The sequence below is a fragment of the Pituophis catenifer genome, unplaced genomic scaffold, assembly GCF_029215685.1.
Source record: "Pituophis catenifer annectens isolate HBS135680 unplaced genomic scaffold, rPitCat1.0.hap2 SCAF_3, whole genome shotgun sequence".
NCBI lineage: Eukaryota > Metazoa > Chordata > Lepidosauria > Squamata > Colubridae > Pituophis > Pituophis catenifer.
This window is the reverse complement of record NW_027256883.1, coordinates 116,015,679-116,040,701: the sequence shown is the minus strand read 5'-3', so window position 1 is coordinate 116,040,701 and position 25,023 is coordinate 116,015,679. Positions and strand designations below refer to the sequence as shown.

Below are 25,023 nucleotides of genomic sequence, written 5' to 3'. Positions count from 1 at the left end.
CTTGTCATATCTGACTGCTTCAATACTCAATTCAATTTGAAATAAGAATCTTGTCCTGGTACTCTTCTGTCTCCTGGTACTGGATGGGCAAGGTAGAACTTGCTGGTGTTGGCTGTCTTGTGACTTACTACTCCCTACAACCAAAATAAAGGGTCATGTCATGTGGTAAGTCCCATGGTTTGCTCAGTACTCATCATTTTTAGTACTCATTACTCCTCCCAGAACGAATTAGCCATGAGTACCAAGGTACCACTTGTATAAACCCTCCTAAATTTACCTATCCAGATCTCAGTACTTTTTGAAAATCCATTTGGCATAATTTAACTGTGGCCTGTTTCTAATTTCTAAATAATCTTAAAGTGAGCATTAGGGTAGAGAATGTGTATGGAAAAAAAGAAATTTATTTTTTCTACAAATAATGATTTGGCTAGGAAGAAATTTAAGGAAGCATCATCCAAACATTTAGTTTTCTCAACTTTGGCAATTTAAAGATGTGTGGACTCTGGCCTCTGGAATTCCCCAGCCAGCATGAGGTTGAGGAACACTTTAGATAACTATTAGACCCCAGTTAAAAAGGTCAGAATATCACAGTCTGCACAATGGAAATTGATGCTTCAGGATAGCCCAGATTTCAAATAGTGGGGGAGGGAAGAAATTTTTTCAAAGAACCTGGACAAAACTGAGAACATCATAATAATATTAAACAAACATTTGTGCATCCCTGGGTAAAGCCTGCTCGATTTGTTTGTTTCCTTTTTTCTATCAGATCAAGGAGGAAAGCAAGTCCTTCAACTCTGAAGTAGCAGTAGCATTGTATTATTCCAAACTATAGAGGCTGAACAGCACAAATGTGAAATTACATACAAATGTGTACTTGATCCCAGGTACATCTGGGCTAGGATTCTGCTCCCCCAGTGAACCACACATGCTAGAGACCCAGGTGCAGGAACACTCATATTTTGTGTGCCATCACAGCATAGTTAGACACTAAGTGTAAGTGCTGAGTGTAAGTTCGTAAGTGCTGAGTGAACAAAACACTGTAGGGGTTTTAAATATAATCTTCAAATATAGAAGGATTTAGATATGAAAATAGGGGGGAAAACATTTCTACCAGCTCTCTAAAAAGGTCATTAGTAATTAGGTTAAGGTTTGTCCATCAGTCCCAAAGCTATGTCTGATATTTTTTAATATAGAAAGGGATAAATTTCAGAATAATGTAAGAGGAAAGTTCTTTTTGTCCCTCTGCTTTCTGAAAAATCTTCTCCTTCCTCAAGTCCTCAAAAACTCTGCAAGATTTCTATTCCCTGCTGCTAATGGATTGTTAACACAGATTTAGATACAATAAGGAGAAAATTTCTAACAGTGAGAACAATTAATCAATAGAATAGCTTGCCTCCGGGAATTGTGGGTGCTCCATACCTGGAGGCTTTTAAAAATTAGACTGGATAATCATTGAACCAGGATGGTACAAGGTCTCCTGCCTTGAGCAGAGAGTTGGATTAGAAGACCTCCAAGATACCTTCCAGCCCTATGATTTTGTGTTCTACATTCCTCTATGGGAGTAAAGAAACTATGACAAATCCTTGGGGTTTTGTCCCCAGTGTATGTCACTGAGAATGTAAGCTCATGCAAAAAAAGATTTCTGGCAACATGCCTGCAGCCCTCTGGGGTTCAGGGAATTTACTCATCTGACACAATATTCCCCAGGTTGCTGAGTCAGTCCACATTTTTTAAAAACTAAGTTTATCATTTCTAACAGAGGCTATTTTATTTTTTAAAAAAAATGCATCACTTTGAAGTTAACATGAGAGAGGAGAACAGAAACCTATGTTTGAATCCTAGAAAAACTAAGATAAACTGAATGAACAAAAAAGGTAAAGGAATCCAGAAAAGCATTCTGGCTATATATATATTTCTTTTTAATGACTCTGTAATCCCTTGCTTCGGGGTGGATTCAGGGCGACTGAGTGAGGTGGAGCATTTACTGGCCAGATGCCCTTCTTGACCCCACGCAGAGTTCACAGCAGATATTTTCTCTTTGCGCCCTGATAGAGAAACATCTGCCACTCTTCAGGATTGAACTCTCAACCTTGCAAGTGGGACTCAAGCGTCTTTACTACTAGGCCACCTCTCATTCTGAATATAATATATTGTGGATATATTAATGATTTGATTTCATAGTTATTTTTAAAGGTGGACCATAGAGATATCTAGCTCTCCAGATGTTGTTGGAGTGCTACTCTCAGAATTCCTCTGTTCAGAGTTTGGGTCTAACATCTATACAGCCCAGACTTCTGAACCTTGCTTTACTCACTTTAAAAACTCTCAAATGAGAGATAGGAAAGAATGAGAATTGGAAAAACCTTGAACAATTTGTGCAGCACAAGTATCATTTCCGGACCTTTACTGCTAATTTATAAATCCCAAAAATAAATACATCACTAGTACACCAGCTTATTATTGTTACATGTTATTATTTCACACCATAGATTCAAGTCTCCAAGTTTGAAAGGACTTGTAGAAGAACTGTTACAGAAAGTGGAGGCTATCCTTCAAAGGATAGTTGACTTCCTTTTCACAGAAAGCAAGCTGTAGTTATGTACCTTGTCTATCATTAACATATGATTATTATTTGAATTCATCCTCCAAGAAAGAGGAATCTGCAACCTGCAATCTGAGATAGACAGGACAAGCAGGGAATTATGGAACAAAAACAAAAGGAATTATGAATGGAAGTAAGATGCCCAAACTAAGAATGAAGGAAAATTAAAATAATTTCAGCATTTTAAAGGTTGAAATATTATGGCCTATCAAGTGAACAGAACTCTTGTAAGCATACAGCACATTAACAACTACAAAGGCCTCTTAAAAAATGGAAGATGGGGAACCCTGCTAGATCAAGCCAAGGACCTATTTAGTCCAGTACCTTGTATCTCATGATGGCCAAACCATTTGTACCAGGAAACTCATGGACCGAAGTGCCCTTATTTAAAGTAGAAACCATCTGTGATTTAGGAAACAACATTTTACCTACTGGTATTCGCTCATTCCTCCACTGATATGTCTAGTCTTCTTTGAAAACTTTCTAATCTGATGATAATTACAGTAATGGCAGCAAACTGCAGTTTAGCTAAACATTTTTTTTAAAAAAAATTCCTTTCACTTGCCCTAATTTTCCTATATTACTTTCATTAGGTGGTCTAATTTTCTAATGTTGAGAGAAAAATTGTTCTATCCTCATTCTGTTTACTAGGCCTGATTTTATATACCTCTATCATGTGTGAGTTTATATATACTGATCTTCCCAGTATTGCAGTTGTTCCCTGTAGGGAAGCTGCAATGGTTGCTTTTCATTTTCACTGCCCTCTTTCCACACCTTTTTAAGACCTGAAATATACTTTTTGAAACAGCCTAGCATTCTAAGTGCAGTTCTGTCATAGATTTATAGGATGGCATTTCTATATTGGCAGTTTTATTTTTGTCATTTTTTTTTAAAAAAAGCAGGCAAATGCACGTGCTTCATTCAGTTATATTCTTTAGGTCTCCCTTTTCCTGTTCAATTTCTGACAATTTAGATGACATTCTTATTTATATAAGCTTTGGATTTTTAGAGCCAACATGGAAAGGAATAGAATAGAATAGAATAGAAGAATAGAATAGAATGGAATGGAATGGAATGGAATGGAATGGAATAGAATAGAATAGAATAGAATAGAATAGAATAGAATAGAATAGAATAGAATAGAATAGAATAGAATAGAATAACAGAGTTGGAAGGGATCGTGGAGGTCTTCTAGTCCAAACCCCTACTTAGACAAGAAACCCTACACCACTTCAGACAAATGGTTATCCAACATCTTCTTAAAAACTTCCAGTGTTGGAGCATTCACAACTTCTGGAGGAAAGTTGTTCCACTGATTAAATGTTCTGTCAGGAAATTTCTCCTTAGTTCTAAGTTGCTTTTCTCCTTGATTAATTTCCACCCATTGCTTCTTGTCCTACCCTCAGGTGCTTCAGAGAATAGCTTTGCTCCCTCTTGTTTGTGGCAGCCTCTGAGATATTGGAACATTGCTACCCTGTCACCACTAGTCCTTCTTTTCATTAAACTAGACATACCCAGTTCCTGCAACCGTTCTTCTTATGTTTTAGCCTCCAGTCCACTAATCATCTTTGTTGCTCTTCTCTGCACTCTTTCTAGAGTCTCAACATCAACAAGATGTGACGGCTTGATGCTTATTTGCATCTGTTAATTTCAGTGGTCATCTGTGCTTTTTTTTTTTATTGTTGCAAGCAGTCCAACATCATTGAGAGTTGGGTAGCATGTAAGTTTAATATATCAGTCAACTTCTGTTTTCAGATCTTTGTGATCTCCAATTTTTTGTCTTCTATTCTGCAATTTGTGTGATCTTCTTGCACAAGCTGAGTATATGATATACTATTTCTTCTGCCTTTTGTACAATCAGCACTTTGAATCATTTGAAGATTTTTCAGTTCTGGCCTGGATTGCATTAGTTCAAGTAGCCTTTTCTTGAGCAGCCCAAATCATGCCTTCAGTTTCTTTTTTTTAATGTTCCAGTTATAAACCATTTATCTTTATCTTTAACCACTTCCCCCTCAATCTTTTGTAGAAATTGACCTTGTAATTTTTCTTGCCAGTATTCTATTGTTTTATTACACTATATTGATGTTTTGTTTTCTGCACAATCAGTAAGTTCCAATTTTTAACTTTCATAAATGCTTGCTTTGGCTGTCTTTTACATAATCAGCCAATGCATGCTTTTCTTCTTTGAGAGTTTGTTTGACCTGAAGTAAACCTCTGTCTCCATTCCACTATAATGCATAGTGAAGTCAGTAACTTCCTTATTTTTCAGTCCAAACTGTTCAGTTCAGCCTGTGTCCAGTTAATAATTGATACAGCAATGTATCAAATGAAAGAAAATGTTTAAAAGTTATAATTTATATAGTTACTTACCAAGCACATCTAAAGTATATTAAAGTAACCAAAATATTTTTACAATCCCCAAGGAATGTTTGGAAATTGAAAGTTGAAAAATTTAATATGCCCTAAAATCATGTCACAGGTATGGCGTAGGTATTAATGGCTTGGATGATGTTTCTACCATTCAATTTTGTCTTTAGCCCTTTTTTCACTCTTTGGATTCATTCTTTACTAATCACATTTATCATCCACCCATATTTGATGCTATTCAACTATAAAATGCCCACTTACCTGTAGGCATCACCCTAATGGCTCCTGATTGTTTGGCCATTTGGCATTTCAATTCCATTTGTTTGTAACATTACCCTGATTTGTTTCTACTGTAGCATATTTCTCTTGGCCAAATTCCATTGCTATATCTAAGCTGAAAATTATTGTTGTGTGTTCTCTTGAAAGATGGAATCTTCCTCTCTCCCAATTCCAAAGTCTTAACTATTATCATTAATTTGTCATGGTCCCTGTGCACAATAGATGTAAAATAATAGTAGACTAGATGGTAGCACATAAAAGACACCAAATCACTGACCTGTTTTGAGAAGGGAACAAATAAGACAATATCCTGTGAAATATGAAAATTTGTTGTGACTATTGGAATACAGAAAATGCCTGGATAAAGGTCTCTACCCTTTGCTTGCCTGCAGAGTTTATTTTGAAATAGAAATGTATAGAATGCTTGTCTGAAGTCTGTCCAGGTTTCAGAGAGCCAGGGCAATTTATTGTCCTGTTATCAGCCAGTCCAAAAGTCAGAGGTTCAAAAGTAGAATCCACACAAATGTCATACATGAGCTGAAGTTAGATATTAATTCCAGCAAGAGAGTCAACTCAAAAATGTTTCTTAAATAAGGTTGCAGCCAGCTGTCAATAGCCAAGTTTACTTCTTGGCTTGCCGAGGAGTCAATTAGATCTTCACTGTTCTGCTCTCTTCTCTGCTTATCTGGTGTAGGGACTGGAAGGCCTTATGTCATCTTCACCTGACTTTTGCAGCTGTTCAGATGATGCTTGTGTTTGATCAGCCTCATATGATTCCTGGCTTTGTCCTTTTGAGAAACTGACATTCCAGACTCAACTGGAGCAGCTTCTTTAGGATCAGATTTGGATTCAAAATTTGAGTCCTGAGCCTGGTCTATGACATGTTGCTTCACTGTGAAACCAAGAGTCTTAGTCGTGTAGGGTACTTGTTGTGGATGAAGCTGTTAATTCTCAGAAACAAAGGAGGATACCTGATGGTTAGATATAATAAAAGAGAAAATGTATGCACTTTATAATCAGAAACAATCCAGGATCTTTGCCGGAAGCTAAAGTGACAGTTTCCGAGGTAGTTGACAAATGAACTTTTATGTAGATGCAAGTATGAATCAGTGTTGCTTAAGCAAGAGTAGGAATTATGTTGTGAAGATACTATAAAAATCATAGGACATGAACCAGTGCCAAAATTTGCCATAGGAATTAGTCTGTGCAGAGTTTGAAAATGATTCAGAAATGATTTGCAAAAACTTGCCCAAACACAGCCCTTCTCTGCTATTCATTAAAGCAGTCATTCCTCACCAGTTTGAAGCCATAGCTGCTTTGAAGTTGCTTTAACAATCTACTTGTTCTACTGAGTCAATTCATTAAAGCAGTGGTGCCTTTTTCTAGAAACCTGGCTATTTGAAGGAATAGCATAAATATTGTGCTAACAAATTACAAAATAATTCTTCCAAGTACTTTAATTTTTAACTACATAAGTAAAGTATGTTCAGGCTGGATTGTACTCATAGTGATAATATTGAGTTTAAAGTAGCCAATTATAGCTGTATCATCTTCAATTTGGCAGGGAGCAAGAATGAAAGTATTGAGGAGAGTGCCATTCCCCTATATACTACTAATCGGTGATTGGAAGGCTAGAATCATGAGAAGCTAAGACTTTCACATAATTATTGCATTGAGAGAAATGCAAGTAAAAATATTACAATAAGTTGCAATAAATTATGTGTCAGACATGGAGTCACTAGTCTAGCTATGTCAACCCTGGTCATACATAGCATCTGGTCAGCCTCTATGGCACCATTCATTATGAAACTGAATGATGTTTAGATAGCTTCTTCCCATAATTATTTATTGTTTATGCTGTCTATCTTCCTGTAAGGTGACAATGTTCCAAACTGTTTTGTTTTAGGAACACTTCTGATTTATGTTCTTTAGGCATTGGTGCTGGAGTGAAAGTGCCTACCAGATGTCAATGGCTTTGTAGTTAAGGTGGCAAGAGTTAACTGTAACTGACACTGCACCCACCTCAATCTGTGAAGTCTGGACATCAAGTGTTTTGTGAAGTACAATGAAGGCTACATTGATATCAGATGGAGTGAGAGTATTTTGAAGTCAAACACAATCAGTTCCAATGCAACTATAGCACAAAGTTTTGACAATTGACACTCGAGCCCATTCAATGCCCTTCGCCTAAGCAAAAGAGACATTTGGGATGTCTTGGGAAAGGGATTTTTGATCCCACCACTGGATCAATTTAAGAAATAATTCCATAATTCAGTGATGAGGACTCGTAGCAAAAACCCTAAGAGAAGCCCTTCGAGTGGGTTATGAAAAAACACACTATACATGCTGTGTACATCAGTTAGAAGAGGAACTGAGAAACAATGAGCTGAAACTATGTAAGTGGGAGTGGGAAGGGCTTTTAGTAGACCAGCTCAGCTAAGGAAAGATTCCAGGGAGTGGGTGGGGGGTGGACTATGAAAATCCAAACCATCCTTTCCAAATAGTGTATTCATACACACTACAAAGAATAGCCAATTAAACCAAGAAAACAGAAAATTATAAAGGAAAAAGAGGAAGCAAGACACTTAGGAAAATAATTCTTTGCAGAGCTTAGAGTAAATATGGAAGGGATTTTAAAAAAATCTAGTGATAATGGATAAAGAGAAGGTAAGGAATGAACCAATTCCACCATAAGTATCTGTTTTTACAGCAGAGATAAATGATTTGAAACAGACAATGTTGTTCCCTTCTCTCACCAAATACTTGAGGAATCATTCAACAGATTAATACCCAAGAAGTTATTATCCTTCTCAATCTTTGGGAGTCAATGTTTCATTGTTGTGTTTACTTGAAGTTGGATGAGTCAAAATCTACATACCTGTGAATAATCAGCTGTTAGGTAAAAATCTTGACATCCTTCACTTGCTGTAAATGAGTTAATGGCAAATAGAGGACCACTTATATTTTAAGGGAAAATATGACGAAAACCCCTTTAGTAAGCTCCTTCAATTAGTTGGACATATGTACATTCCCATGGGATAAAATGTTAATTATTTTACAAATCCCATTGACAATGTGCTTTCTTTATTGATGGATTGCCATCACGAGATCCTAATTGGGCAAATGCAGCTCCATTGCTGCAAGCTGCATTTTCCTTTATGATTATGTTCCTCAAAGTCACAGAATCCGTTACCAAGCTCGTAAAATAGTTAAGTTATAATGTATTTTTTTAAAAAAAATAAATGCAAAAGTTTTTTTTTAACCTTAGGATCATTTTTACTCATGACAATATTTGTTAAAAATATTACATCTGCCTTTGAGAAGAGAGAGTATCAACTTTTTATATTATGGAAAAATAAACTCTACAGACATCTCAAATTGGCACACAGCATTTGAAAATAATATCCTTTCAAATCACCTTTCCAAAGGTTTCCTTTACCAACTCCCTTTTCCCAATTATTCTTAACACACTGGGATGTATGAATGGGTATAAGACAAGAATACCTAAAAACAGTAAAATGTTTATTTCTTTAAAAAAAGAGAGTGTGTGAGAGAGAGAAAGGGAGAGAGGATTCAAACTGATTGTGATCATAATTTCCATCTGTGGTCAGCAAAGCCAATACTGCAAGTATATTCCTTGATTGAAATAGTTAATAAAAGAAACTGGCGGCTTTTTTAAAAAAAATACAGATTTTCTGCTCCTGCATCACCATATTCAGTATCTGTATGACAACATGCTTTTTAATTCTTAACTTCTTCCTAGCAGAAAACAAAGTTCATCATGGCAAAGCATCCCATTTTCCAAAGCTCTAAACTGTCAGTATAACAAGAACTCCATGCCCCTGGGCTGATGAATAGGGTGAACTGGAAGATTCAGCTGCTTCGTTATGGAAGATTTTGTACAATGCCACCTCAGCCAATAGAAAACAGGCCAACAGCCCAAGTGAAAGCTACAGTATCTTTTAGATGTTCAAAGTCAAACGTCCGTGGTGTTCCTGGGCACGGGAAATGAAAACTTGCAACAGGTCTCAATTAGCAGCAGCAAAGGCAGTTCCATAGAAGCTGTTCTTCTTCCTTTGAACCATGCTCATTGTATGGTCATTAAGAAAACACTGTAACTGAATGGAGCATACAATGTGGAAATAACTGTTTGTTATGTAGTGCTGTTCACTTGAGAAGAGTCCCCCAAAAGATCTGGATTGAACCGTCATCTATTTACACAGGAGCATTCCTGTTTCGATTGGCAGAACTGGCACTATGTGATATCCTCTTCTTCTGAACAGTAATCACGACCCTTTAGAAGAAAAGAGATTTTTTTTTTAAAAAAAAAAGTACACTAAAACCATACAAAAAGATAGCTCATCAAAGACATAGGATAACAGTCCTACCATCATTTTGATGTATAGACATCTGATTCAAAGTAGAACCTCTGGGCATGACCATACTTCGTTCCATAACTTTGGTCGCAAACCTATTTGGTCGTGACCCGAACCTAATTTTGGAAATTTGGTGCTTATAAAAAAAATGGCGCGGCAGGGGAAATCGGCTACAGAAAAAAAAATTGTGAATTTTTTGGTAGGAATCCGATTTGGTCGTGGTCAGAAGCATTCGTGACCAGAGGTTCTACTGTACTTCTATTCCACAAAACAGAGGAAAATTACATTAGCCAGTTCCCATTCTGTTTGTTTTACAATAACTTTGTGAACTGGGTATGTCTGAGAAGTGTAAACCTCTCTACAGTCTTTCAGTAATTGGCAATCATTTCCTGTTGTTGAAGAAAACTGAATGGTCAGGTACCACTTACCACGTTGAGACTACACTCCCTAATGAGGCAAGAATTTAAAAATGCTGTGTGTAACTTCTACCTGCAGCAATTAAGAACTGCAACAGTATACTTCAACATACTTCATTTCTTTGTATTTCCAGTAATCATCAAGGGCTTAAAGGCTATATTAGCGTGTCTTTCAATAACTTATAGTGCATTATATTGCTGATGTGCGCTGATTCTCAAATAAAGAAAAAGCTTAATATCACAGAACAGGTTAGACGTTTCTGGGAGGCCTTTATACATCCCTTATCTAGATCTCAGCTCTTTAAAATTAAAAATGAAGTTTTGGAAAAATACAGCGTCCTGGAATAAATGTTTTCCACTCTCTCTCTCTCTGTGTGTGTGTGTGTGTGTGTGCAAGGTGCACATGCAGACATAATATTCTAGTATCTTATATGTATGCACATATCTATACATAGATAATATAGATTGTAAACAAATAAGACTGATAAATAAAATCCATTCCATAGACTGGTTTGATTTTTGGATTTTCGCTCCTCATGTTTGCGTTTTCAGCTATCCCATTTAAGTCTCATAATGCCAATCTATAAAAGTGGATATTTGCTAAACTCAGATACCATATATTACATATGTATGCCTTTGGATAAGCCAGTTTGCTGCACATCAGAATGAAATCTATATGTTTGCATAAACTTCTTTGGAAAGCTCTTATTTCCTACTTAATCCAATCTTAACTTCATGAACTTGATGGTCTAAAAATTATTGCAAATCTGCATGAGAGCTCCTGTAACTTAAAGGCTAGGAGTATATAATTACAGTACTTACATAATTGTTATCTCACAAACCCAGCCCACATTGATTATATGGTAATAATATAAGAGTTTGAGTAATCTTCCAAAGCAATTCCATATGCAGTGTTATAAAAATCTGAGTATAATTAACCATGGCATGACAATCTCATGTTAAAGAAGGATCACAGCAGGATCATCATTTAAACCAGTAGAAGGTAAACAGTTGAGTCTCCATATTCACAAGATTTATGTTGGTGGATTTGTCTTTTCATGGTGGCAGTTGTGAAATTTATCATACTAAAAATCTGGCTGCTGCTTGCTGCATTCACCCTGTGAGTGATGGGGAAGCAAATACATCTTTAGTCTCCCAGAGAAGTGTCATCTGTGTAGGATGGCTTGTGATCTTGGTGTGATTTGTGTATCTGCATTAAGTTACTATAGCTTGACTTTAGGCATATGTGTGTTTATGCATGCAGGGACAACATCTGGGAGTAACTGGGCAAGAGTATATATTTTCACTGAATTTCACATTTTCAAAGTTTTGACACGAAACCCCCATGAATATGGAAAATTGCAATCTGTTATGGAAGTAATTTAAAACTCCACAGAGAAATTAAGATATAAGATTACTCCATAAACTGAGAATATGATCAACTCTATCCAGAAAACTCTTAACATTACCTTCTAAATCAGATACAATAACCACCATCAACAAAGTTTGCTTTATCTAGATTAAATTGCAGTTTATATGTTGCATTTCTGGTTTCATCAGACTCACTTTCAAAGCAGAAAATGAGGACAATGTTATCTGCTTACTGATGACTCATTCCAAATTTTCATGACTGTGCTTGGTTGCCTGTTTGCATTAAAAGGAAAGGCAGTGGGGACGAAACAGCTCTATTGCACAGCACGGTATAAGGCTTAATGGAATAGTCCTAGGATGCTGGAAACATTCATTGGATTCCTTTCCTATCAAAGGCTAATTAATCCGGAAAGATCTTAAGGACAGTGGTCATGGCTCAAAAGACCTTCTTGCCTATTCTCAGCATAGATCGTCCTTTAAGACAGCAAAGCAATTTTGGTGTCAATCCCCGACTGAAATTATTGATGCATATATGGTTCAGAAGCACCATATACTTATTTCCTTTAAGAATTTGATAAATAAATATTATCGAAAGTTGTGTTTCCCACAGGATTATAAATTCCATTATTCCATTACGTTCCATTATTCTTAACCAAAGAGCAACCATGGGCAACCCACGTCTTCCTGAAGAATGGCATGCAGCTCTTCGGCATAGCTCTTTTCTCAGGATAATAATTGCCATGAAAAAAAGAGGTCATGGCTGAACGTATTAATTCAATTTAAAAATCTGTACTTGAATATAGGTCACTGTCATGAAGCGTTAATATTAGCATGCTTAAATTATACCTTCTTCCTGCAATTTGGATTCAGTCTTCACCTTTAGTTCAAAATATAAGCAAGACAAAGAAAAAATATTTTAACCAAATTGCCAGACAGGGAGAAGATAAAAAAAATCTGGAGATCAAATTAAGTGAGTAAAACCTTCCTTTAGAAAGGGCTGAAATCAGGAGATGGGAATGGAGTGGGAGAGAGGGAAGCTTTTGTGAGAAAATCTATCTATATCTAGGTTAAAAGGTCTATATTCTTAAAAGGCCTGAATAGGGAAACAAACCTAATATTGTTGTATGCTACATGAGTAATCATCCCTGCTAAAACTCAATACGTTTTAGTTTTGAAATTCAGTTAAGTTCATGCTGTGTGTTTTAATCAACTTGATGATTTTATTTTGGCAGGGTAGCATTATATTCCTTAGCGTTACAACCCTAAGTACAATTGCAAGAGGAGAAGTTGTAATCAACACACGAGAATGAAATGATGGTGACATAAGAAGTGGAAATTATTGTTATTTAAAATCAAGAAAACAATGTGGCCAAAAGCAATTCATTTCAGGCTTCTTCTTCTTCTTCTTTTTTGAATAAAGACTAAGAATTGGGCCTCTTTGTCATTGAAGAGAATCACATTAGGATAGGAACATTGTAGAATAAATTATAGATGAGTCATGAAATATTTCTAAATTCTGGCCAGGCCTATGGAAAGAGATGTACACATTCTGTCAATTGTTTTAGATTGAAATGCAAATTAGATTGAGCTTTGTAGCTACATGCAAATCATGGTGTATTTTCTAAATGGTATGACTGATATGATGGAACTCAGACAGCATCTTTGAGATTACTGCTCTATTAATTTTTATATATTTAAGCTCTTCTGAGAACAGTGAATAAATAAATTGTCAGCGTTCCAGAAAACCCCCAACACCCAGTAAAAACGCAGAAATACCATCTTGCATTTAATATTTCAACATTAGTTCTATTTTTAAATACTTGATTCTACCTGTAAATATCCTGCATCTTCATCATTTTTATCACAAACACATATTTGTATCCAATGTTATGTTGTACAGTTAAGGGTCCTGGGTTATCATCATGTAAATCTGAATTCAAATCCCATTCATCATCATCATCATCATCATCATCATCTTTATTACGAAATAAAGTTTATTTCGTATTATTTCATTTATTAGTCTATTACGAAAGTTTACTTAACGACGAAATTCACTTAACATTCATCCATCGACTCACTAGGTAACTGTATACCATTCACATTCTCTCAACCTAATAGTGTTGATATGAAAATAAAATGGAAGAGAATATTATGTGTATGCATTCTGAACTCTATAAAAGATGGCTATAAAATAGAAAGTACAAATTTGTCTAAACCACTGGTTCTCAAAATATGATTTTCAGGTCATCAAGACCTTTTCAAGGAGTCTGCAGAGTCGAAAATTTTAAAATTTCCTGGTTTTAATTTCTAATTCAGTAAATATCAATAGATATAATCCACATAAACCAGAGCTATGTGAGATCCTCTATCATTTTTTGGATTGTAAAATAGTCTTGAGATCAAAATGTTTGAAAACTGCTGTTCTAAACATGTTGGTCATCCAGGTCCTGGTTGTCCTAAAGGTGCTTTTTCAAGAGGCACTGGACTTCCTTGTTTTTCTTTGAAGACGTTTTGCTTCTCATCCAAGAAGCTTCTTCAGTTCTGACTGGATAGTGGGGAATGGAAGGATTTATATTCCTTGCAGACAGCTGGTCATTTGCATTCTTTTAAAGAGTCGTTGAGGCCACTTGGATGAGAACGAAACATCTTCAAAGTAAAACAAGACAGTCCAATTGCTTCTTGAAAAAGCACCTTTGGGACATGCTGTTCCAAACCATTAAACTTGGAAGGTCCTAATGCTTCCATCTCTGTACTTGAGGCACTAGATACATATTTTAAAATTATTTTTTTTTAAAAAAAAGCACAAAATCCAGGCAATTTCTGACACAGATATTCTCTAGTCTTGTTATCTTTAACTAATTCTAAATTATTCCTCTTAAAATAAAAATAAAAATAAACAAAGGTTGCGTGTATGTAAACAGAAGCATGATTACAGCAAATATAGCCCCACAACACAATACAGACAAGGATGAATTTCAGTTTAATGCAACATGTTCCTATTTTTGCCTCTCCTCTTTCTCATTTTTAACAATTAATGATAATCATGTTCATATTCTGGCAACATTCTGCCTGTTCTGCTCCATATCCTTTTATTAGCTGCTTGATTGTTTTAAAATGATGCATTCATAAACAAACTGACACCACAGGAATACAGAAAATCAGTAAGATAAATTATTCTCTTGCATAGCTCTATTATGGGTCCACAGTATGAGGTTCAGAAACCAGAAAAACCAGAAACCGGTAGAAGTACAATGCCTTCTACTTGCTGCAACCTTTTAACAATGTGACTCCTTTTTCTAATTGCCATTCAAAGGAAGCAACGGAAGTGGCTGGGTGGCCTGGTGTGGTATGATGAAAATAATTATGTCAAACATTTTTGCTTTAATGATAGTAAAGGGAACTGCAAAGACACTGCAGCTTTTTTGATGAATGGTTCTCCAAGGGATTAAAGTGGTTCCCTACCACAGAAACTCTAAACTTCAGTTGGTCTTCTGTTTTCATGATGCCCTTTAGAAGAATGTCAATGAATGCACATGCAAGCACATATTCAGAGCATAATTTTTTGTTTCTTAAAAAGAAATGAACAGAGCTATGAAGAGTCCACCCACATGAGTGAAAACGGTTTTGCAGCCTGTCAAAACTAAGCTCTGAAATCACAAATAAAGCCATGGGGGAAGGGGAAAAAAAAAATCAAGCTTCCATCTCCACAAAATACTGTTTTAGCAATAGCACTTAGTGCTTTACAGCAATCACTGGGTGGTTTACAATGTCGGCTTCTTGCCCCTAACAAACTGGGTCCTCATTTAATCAACCATGGAAGGATGGAAGGCTGAGTCAATCTTGAGCCAGTCAGGATTAAACTCCAGGCTGTAGGTAGAGTTAGCCTGCAATACTAGATTCTAATCATTGTGCCATCACGACTCCTGTTTTAATCTCCCAAGCGTCATTCTTTATAAGTGATCAGTAGAATCCAAGGAGGGTTGTACTGCTATCACATCTAGTTACACAAACATTTTGAGTCAAGATTAACACCTGGAAGTTTTGAAGCCAACTCTGCCCACCGTGCTTCTTCCCACGATATCCCCTCCGTCACACTTACAGGACACCAGGACTTTTTTTTTGAAACAAAGATGCAAATAGTGGCTGCTAATGCTGTCTTTTACAGCATAAATGTGTGAAGCTTTGGCAAAGACTTTCTTCATTATGTGCTTCAACAGATCATTTTTGCCCTGACGTTAGCTCTAACTACCCCTGGGAAACATAGTCCTAATGCAGCTAGGTGACACTTGAAGACAACTGGGTTCAAGGAACATTTATTTATTTATTTATTTATTTATTTATTTGTTTGTTTGTTTGTTTGTTTGTTCAACTTGTATGCTGCCTTTCTCCGAAGACTCAAGGCGGCTTACAATGCATTAAAAACCATATATAAAAACATTAAACATTAAAACATTAAAAACAATTAAAACCCATTCACACCATTCATGGCCAGATCTTGCCAGATCGCAACAGCGAGATCAACGGCCCCAGGCCTGCCGGAAAAGCCAGGTCTTCACCGCTTTTCGGAAGGCCAATAGGGTGGGGATGGTCCGGATCTCAGGAGGTAACTGGTTCCAGAGAGCTCTGGCAAACCCACTAGTCATACAAGGAAAAATACCAAGGTTTTAATCTGACACTCAGCTCTGGGGTATACAAGGGTCAATTTAACCCTTCTGTTAAATCTAAAATGTGACTGTCCCAAGAGAAAATTGAATTTCAAACGTTCTCACTATTCAATTTGCATCAATTTACATCTGAAATATTTCAATGGAATATGGAGGTAGAAAATCCATATACAATCTCCATGATTAACATGGAGGACAATCGATCTGGAAATTTATGAATGTAAACTGGAAGTAAGATTCATGATAGTCAGGTTTGCTCCTTATTCTGTTCTTCTTAGAAGCACTCAATTTTTATTATCTGGTTTTGCCACACAGTGGAGTAGTCTATCTTCTGTACCAACCAGCAAGCTACCAGTTCCTTTTTTAAAAAATCTAATTTATTCACTTTAGAAAACTTTTGCCTATGATGACTCTCCAAGATCCTCAATATTTTTCTCTCTTTGTTTGCAAGTATCTCATACCGATTGTGTCTTAAGGTAATATTCATGAATGGATTTCTACAATCAAGCTAATCCCTTGCCTATCTGCCCTATTTTCTGTAATTTTCTCTCAGGACTTATTCTTTAGCCTTGGTTAATGTCAAGATAAAGTTTCAATTCTATAAAACATATTTGAGCATGTCCGGAGATGAGTCCTATTTAAATAAATCTTTAAACTGGGGGGGGGGATATTCCCTAATACCTTACCAATTTCCTTGATTATTGTGATATATTATTATCCCAATTATTTAGCCATTGCTTAGTTTTATATTACTAGCGGGGGTCACATGAAAGTCCAGGATGACAATATCCATAATACTGCATTCCAGTTTCTTTGTCACAGAAAAGAGAAAAGTAAAGAAATCTGAAGAATTATCTACATCTGACAGTAGCCAACTGCAATAAAAAAGGTAAATGAAATGAGCAGTTAGAGACAGATAATGTGAACCTGGGGCTTGTAAAACGCATGCTACCACACTGATTTGCTTCAACATACCCTGGTTAGACAGTACTCACCTGCAAGCACTGAATCTCATAAGCCTGTTTCTCTCCAAACACATATACCGGTACTTTGTTTTCAAGATCAATAAGTCACATTACTTATAAGGATGTTAGCAAGTAGGCATGTGAACTAGGCATTTAATTTTGAATTTAGATGGGCTATTCTGTTTAAGTATAGGACTAAAGAAGTTTCATTACACTTTTATGGAAGTTAATTTAGTGCCATTTGGGCTCAGCCTATGAAACACATAGTTTCAGCAGTGTCTTTATTCTTATAGCATGTCAGACAAAAGTTGAACTGTTACAAAATTTTATTTGCATCACAAGATAACGTTGATTTATAATGGAAGAAACCCACAGCATCTTCTGTGGCTTATTTGGGAATTAAGCGGTCCAAATATTTTGAACATGCTTTGACTTCATTAGGAGCAGGATGTAAACCCGTGATGGCAAACCTATGGCATGCGTGCCCGAAGTGGCACATGGAGCCATGTCGCCTGGAACGCGTGGCGTCGCCCATTCCTCTTTTCTGATGCGCCTGTGTGCATGATGATCAGCTGGCTTTCATGCGTGTGGCAGTGCTGGAAACTGGAAGAGCTGGTCTTCTGTTTTCTTGCATGAGCATGCATGCTGGCCAGCTGATCGTTGCGTGTACATGTGCACGAGAAACCCAGAAGACTAGCTGGCTGGTGTGCATGCGTGCACCAGAAACCAGAAGTTCATTTTTGGGTGCTCGCATGAGCCCTGGGCAGCTCCTCTTCTGGGTTGCAGCCCAGACAAGTGCAAAGCACGTGTGCTACGTTTTTGGCAGTCGGTGCCGAAAAGGTTTGCCATCACTGATCTAAACAAACCCTTCAACATTTTGCTAAAGAAACATTTCATAGGAGCTACAGAAGCCTTCTGGAAAAAAATCCAACTATATTGGCTAAATAGGCTGTTTAAGTAGTGTTCGCTGACACCAGCATGACCTTTCTCATTGCAAAACCTCATTATGTAGTTCTGCAAAAGCACTAGCAATAACCAATATTAAGCTAATATTTTATCATTCCTGTCTTACAGTTCCAATTGTGAATCTGCCCTTGAAGCTAAGTTCATGAACGAAGCCCACTTTTGTGGCTCTATCCTACACACATTATTGTTACTTCAAATTCTTAAGGAACTCCGAGTATTCTTTTCTGTTGACAAGTTTTAGGAAAATGAAAGAATTATGGACAAAAACAACCATTACCTTTGAACTAAAATTGAGGGGTCTGGAGCTTTTCTAAGAAAACAAACAAAAGAATAGAATCATTTGCAAGTTATCCTCTATTAATCTCTTTGGGTCATCACAACTTGAAATGTAGGAGACAGGTATCCTGGCTTGTGGCAGATTAAATGGAAAAATAATACCTTGATAAGTGAGTTCTTAACCCTGGGGAGGAAATAATCTTAAATGCGCTAGAAATGGTCAACATGATTATATTTGGCCAAGAAGTGAAAACAAAAGAATGGGCTCCTTTTATGATTCCTCTGCTAATAAACCTTTTCTTTGAAACAATTCTAGGAAATGGAGAGCACTCTCATTTACTTTGTAAACGTAAAGGATGGTTTATATATTGTGCCAAGAAAAAGTCACTCTCTGCTCCCAATAGGTACTTACACACTGATATAGAGACTCAAAGCAAAGTCTAAAAATTCCAGTGGCACAAGCATTTTATTGCTGAAGTCGGGGTAATTTATATGGGGATTTTTTATTCGTGATTGTTAATTTAATATTAATCAGCCATCCAGTTACTTGGTTGAGTTGGGTGGCTATAGAAATTGAATAAATAAATAAAATGTGTATGCATGCACAAGAAAATTATAATTTGATCCTGGTACATTACAGTAACAGGGAATGAAAGAGAAAATATTTATCATGAACCTTTTCTCCTAATGGAGAGGAAGCAGCTTTTCTTATTCTCATTCCTTCTTAATATACTGGAAAATAGGAAGTTAATTGCCTTTTTTTTTTTTTGTCATTTACACTATAGCTTTTGAAAATATACGTAAGGACAGCATTTATAATTATTTAAAAATCATGATGCCAATCTGACAGTATTAGGTCATTTAAGACTACTAAAATCAGAGACTGTACACAAAGACTGATGTTGTGTTCCCATGTAGCCAGTGCCTTTCAAAATATGTTGCATCAAATATTAACTTGAAAATGCTTGCTTATTCCATTTGTATGCCATCCTCGCCAATAAAGGAACACATGATACAATTGCAGATTTGCCATAAATAGAAGTCTAGAACAAAAAGGCTGGCAGCTTTTTTTTTTTTTTTTTAGTGTGCATTTCCTGGGTCCTTCACTTCTGGGCCAGATGAAAACCTTTCATTTTCCCAAATCAATTTTCCTATATCTTTCTCAAGCCCTCATATTCCTCTTTCCCCAGGGCAGGCTGTGTAGAACTAATGCAGTTCGTCCCATGGCAGCCAAATTCTTTCCATCGTTTATTATTTTTGTGTTGTCTAGACAAGTTAAGCAATTGCTGCTTGGGGAATCACTTATCATTACACAAACCTTTCATGTATTTTCAAATTTTATAGTTACGATACACATGAAATAAAAGCAATGTATCCAGATGTTTCGTGTAACCAATGTGTTTATTAATAGTACAGGAATCTGCAATGAAGTAGTTTGGGTTAATAGAAGCATCTACTGTGGCTAGTCATTCAGTGTTGACATAAACCATATAGTAACTGCTTTCAACTGCACACATTTTATTCCTGCATTAGAAGACTCTGTATTGAATTTTGCTACTATTTATTCTAAAGCAGGGAGGCAAAAAAAATCCTGAAATTTGTCTTCATTAACTTCAGCCTGGATAAACGTCAATTGAAAAGTCAAAATATATGCAAAAATATGCTTAATCTGAAAAGAGATTCCTGTTCCCAAACACCTGCAGTTTTGTTGGAGGAAGGATCATGCAGAAACCTACATTTAAATTCAAATAGCTGAACTATGGATTATTCATATGGATGAATATACCCACTACGTTAACGCAGAAATATATATCATCTATAAAGAGTGCTTCCTGAAATTTCTTAAATGGCCTAATTTTCCACTTCCCCCTAGTGCATTTAACCAACACTTCAGTTTTGTGGGTAGAAGTTACTGTATTTTTCACACTATAAGATGCAAAACTGACCATAAGACACATCTAGGTTTAGAGGAGGAAAACAAGGAAAAAAATGTCAAGCGGAGCCTGAGAGGACCACAAATAAATGTCCTCTCATATGCCACCTCTGCCTATTTACTCCTGCACTGCGGAAAAGAGAGAGAAGAGGCGGGGAATGACAAAGACAGAAAAGGCGAGGTTCAGCACTGTAAAAGGACCCCACCACCATGGCCCAGATGCTATTCACCAAAGGACCGGCATGGGTCCACCATTGGGGACCCTAAAATAATACACTTCATGATCTGTGATGCAATATTCACTCCATAAAATGCACATTTCCACCCACTTATTTGGGGCGGGGGGAAGTGTGTCTTATGGAGCGAAAAATACGTTAATTTCTACTTGCTGGTGTCAGAGAATAATTTTCAGTTCTTCTTATGGAGAACAGCAGTTCTGTTACCTAAGGTAAGGATGAAGATAAAATGTTCTCTGGTTTTAAAAAAAAAATCTTCATTTTAGTTAAAGACCAAAAAAATCATCAAAAGAAAAGGAGGAGGCAAAATTGCAGTTGTTGAACCATTTATCAGGTATAAGATGAACCACCAGAGCTACCAAAAGAAAAAAAACCCAAAACCCTTCTATATGCCATTATGTCAAGGCAGGATAAACAATAATTCTTATATCCCCGTAAAAGCCCTTGGATCAGACTAGCTTACTGTTCTAGAGATTTCATGGTTTTTCAAACTTTTTCAGAGTGTAGAATCTGCTTTAAAAAAATCTGTAACACCTGGTCAAGGGGGTGAAAGTTCTAAATGTCATTTAAGAAGCCCTTTTAGAAGAAGAGCAAGCTGTGCTGGGGTGGGGTGGGATGTGGGGCTGAGTTAAACAAGTCATCAGTTTAGGATCATTATGTTCCTACAAATGATCTAAGTTCCAACCCCTCTTAAATTCTGTTGAGTCTTATTTAGCATCAATTTAGAGTTGATCCTTGGTTGAAAAGGTTGCAGAGAGTTTTCTTCTCCCTCAGTCCTGAGGAACTCATATTCAAATCCTTCTTCAACCTAGTCTGAAAAACCCCATTTATGGCACCTAAGAAATTTATCCATACCTACTTACTGACTGTCTTTGAATTGTCTTGGCCTTGGGAGTTCCCTCTAGTGAAAATGGGCACTGACCCCAAAGGAAGGTTTTTTTTTTAAGGTTATGGTTTTACATTCCAATTAAATCAATCCGTAAGTGAAAGTATAATAGGTTAGCATTAGGAACCTGTTATAAAATGGAAACTTGCTAAATGATAAGTCCCAAATGGATTCTCACCTTTTAACAGATTGCATAGTTATAGTTGTACATTTTAGATATTTCTGTGTCACTTTGCATTTCAGGATGATACGCAAGCAACTGTATTACAATACAGTACAATAATGTATTAATTATTTTCTTTGTTCCTCTTACCTTTTCAATTTTCTCATCCAGCATTCGGAAGAATTCTTGTTGGCTTTCAGAAATGTGCATGCTGAAAATAGAAAGAATCATTTCAAAGGGATTTTCAAGTGATGTAGTTTAGTTGGTCTTCTTATGGCAATCAGCCACTTTCAGAGGAAGAGAAGTCATCAACCCTGATTGAGCATTATTTCTGTATCAAAGCTAGCAAAAGACTCAGAAGAAGGAAATTTATTTTAGTGGGGATGCCTTTGCATATTTCAGCACATGCAACAAGGTCTAATCTGCAGATTTGGAAACAGATTATGCATCTCACATATATGACAACAGAGGGAATGACTCCCAATGGAAAAGTTCCCAATATTTGAATTACAGGACATTAGAGGAAGTTTACTACCTTGACCTGCTTTTTAGAAAACAATCAGGAGAGTCATAATTTCAATGAATCAAGAGCTGGGAACTATACATTTAATTTAGGATAGACTCTCCCAATTCAGAATAATTTAATTATTAAAAAAAATCTGTGTTGAAAACAAAGATTTCACAAAGTAAGACACAGAACTAACTGCATGTTTAGGAGACTTGGCACTATTTAGTTTTACCCTCAAAAGTCCTTTTATGGAGTTAAACATAGCACAATAATTCTTTACATTAAATTCATCAGAAGCCTCTAATTTATACTCTTAACATATACTGACATTTCCAGAACAAGATTTTTTTTTACCACTACCCACAAAGTCAAATAATCTACTTCCATTAACAACCCAGTGTTAAGATGCCAAATTGGGGAGACTTTGTTTCTCAGAAGTAGGAAGTGCTGGAAATATAGTATTGAATACTATAGAACAGAACTGTACTAGAACTGTACTATTAAAGTGTGGCAGTGCATTTGAAAAGTTCAGGACACAGGGCATCATAAAGCCAGATAATTTTACTGTACAATGCATAGGAGACTCAGAGGCTATGTTTCGAACATTGCACGACTACATTCAGTGCTGAATTTTAGGATGTATTTTTTAAAAAGAGAGTCTGGCATTTTTGGTTCTGGGAAAAATGAACTCTAGATCAAAATATTCAAATATAGATTCCAGAGAACCACTCAGAAAGGAGAAATGACCTACTTGAAGTTTTCTTGTGTTTTGTTTGTTTTTCTTGCTTGTATTATTTCTTATGACTCAGTGGCTTCCATTTTTACTACAATTCTATTAGCAGACGTCAACTGAGATTTCTAATGGAAATATTAGCAATAAAGAATAAAATTATGGTAAATTTGGTTTTGGCAATTCATGATCTCCAGGATCCAATTCCCATATATAATATTGGAGTGATTAACAAATAACCCTGATGGATGTAGCCCATTTCCTAAAGACATCTTCTGTTGATATATAAGCATTCAGAGTGAGATTGTATATTGTGAAACAGAAAATTGAGAAACCAAGATTTTTAAAGCCAGGCAACAACATGTTAAATACACTGGAAATAGAGCTTCTTCTTTTTAAAAAACGTATGGTAAGGGACGCGGAGGCTCAGTGGCTAAGACACTGAGCTTGTTGATTGAAAAGTTGGCAGTTCAGCTGTTCGAATCTCTAGCAGGGTGAGTAACGGGCTGAGCTCCTGTTACTTGTCCCAGCTTCTGCCAACCTAGCAGTTCGAAAGCATGTAAAGTAGAAAAATAGGGACCACCTTTGGTGGGAAGGTAACAGCGTTCCAAGCGCCTTTGGCATTTAGTCATGCCGGCCACATGACTATGGAGACGTCTTTGGACAGTGCTGGCTCTTTGGCTTTGAAATGGAGATAAGCACAACGCACTAGAGTTGGGAACGACTAGCACATATGTGCGAGGGAACCTTTACCTTTGCCTTATGGTAGAACACATTTCAAAAGCAAAAGATAAGATTTCATTTTCAAGATTATCCAGGAAGAAAGATGGTTGATTATAGAAGTTAAACCAACTTGAGCTTCCTTCTCAAAATTTAATTTATCGGTCATGATCTCTGTAGAGATTAATTAGTGAAAAGGAGTCCATGACTCCTTTCGGGGTAGCCCTACATGGGGCTACCCCTGAAAAGTGTTTGGAGACTACAGTTGGTCCAGAATGCAGCCGCTCGAGCGGTCGTGGGTGCACCTAGGTATTCCCACATTACACCAATCCTCCTTGAGCTGCACTGGCTTCTACTAGTCTCCGGTCACAATTCCAGGGGTTGGTTATTACCTTTAAAGCCCTATATGGCTTAGGGCCAGGTTATCTTCGAGACCGTCTTCTACTGCATAGCTCCCAACGACCGGTAAGATCCCACAGAGTTGGCCTTCTCCGGATCCCGTCAGCTAAAACAATGTCGCCTGGTGGGTCCGCGGGGGAGGGCCTTCTCTGTGGCTGCCCTGGTTCTCTGGAATCAGCTACCTCCTGAGGCCAGGACTGCTCCCACCCTACTGGTCTTCCGGAAAACGGTGAAAACCTGGCTTTTCCGGCAGGCTTGGGGCCTGCCAGATCTCACCACTGCGATCTTGTGAGATCTGGCCATGAGCGGTGTGTATGGGTTTTTTAACATCTCTTATTGTATATTGTTCATACTGTCTTTGTTGTAAGCTGCCCAGAGTCCTTGGAGAGTTGGGCGGCATAGAAATACGAATAATAAATAAATAAATAAATAAATAAATAAATAAATAAATAGATAGATAGATAGATAGATAGATAGATAGATAGATAGATAGATAGATAAATAAATAAATAAATAAATAAATAAATAAATAAATAACACCATGAGCGGAATACAGAAATGGTCACGGGGACCAGGAAAGTGAAGAAATATGAAACACTGAGGAAAAGGCATCTGCAACAATGGTAAAAAAGAAGAGAAGCTGCTAAATGTTCCTTTAAACATCCATAAGGATTAAGTGGAGCTCTATCTCTCACCAAAAATCTCAGATAAAAAAACTTGCTGAATATTTTGAGTAATATAGAGAGATCACAATGAAGTATTGTGAATGAGGCTGACATCCAGCAGTTTTTCTCTGTCACCTTTACAGTATCTCTGCCATTTGCTTTCCAGTTTTCTCCAAGAGGGATCAATGCAGAAAAGTTCAGCAGTATTTTGAATTAGTTCTGAGATGATCTTTTTCAAGAAGCAGACATGTTTTAGGAACGTAATAATTTAGGTAACCAATTCAGTCATGCAGATGTATGCCCCAACGTCTCCCCTTGTATGTCTGATGAAGCCACAGATAAAGTAATGGAGAAATGATTACACTGTGCCATTTATAAAAGGTGATGTGGCAATTTCACAGCAGCTGATGCCCTGTTTGACATACCAAGTATGAGAGATGCAGTCAGAATGCTGATGAGACAGCTTGCTCATCCTCCGTCCATTGTTATTCGAGGCAACAT

The 25,023-nt window shown here is 36.8% G+C and overlaps 1 protein-coding gene across 3 annotated transcripts in view; it reads right to left on the bottom strand.

The window, feature by feature from the left end:
- CUNH1orf21 (chromosome unknown C1orf21 homolog) overlaps window positions 1-25,023 on the bottom strand; it is a 149,277-nt gene continuing 124,254 nt past the window's right edge. For 2 of the 3 annotated variants that reach the window (XM_070939282.1, XM_070939283.1), the window contains exons 5-6: window positions 21,651-21,711; window positions 1-134 (exon numbers count right to left, since the gene is read on the bottom strand). In XM_070939282.1, the coding sequence (XP_070795383.1) occupies window positions 27-134; window positions 21,651-21,711 (169 nt within the window). In that variant the 3' untranslated portion in view covers window positions 1-26. Of the gene's footprint in view, window positions 135-8,571; window positions 9,543-21,650; window positions 21,712-25,023 lie in introns of those variants that run through there. The other variant, XM_070939285.1, reaches the window with a different exon arrangement.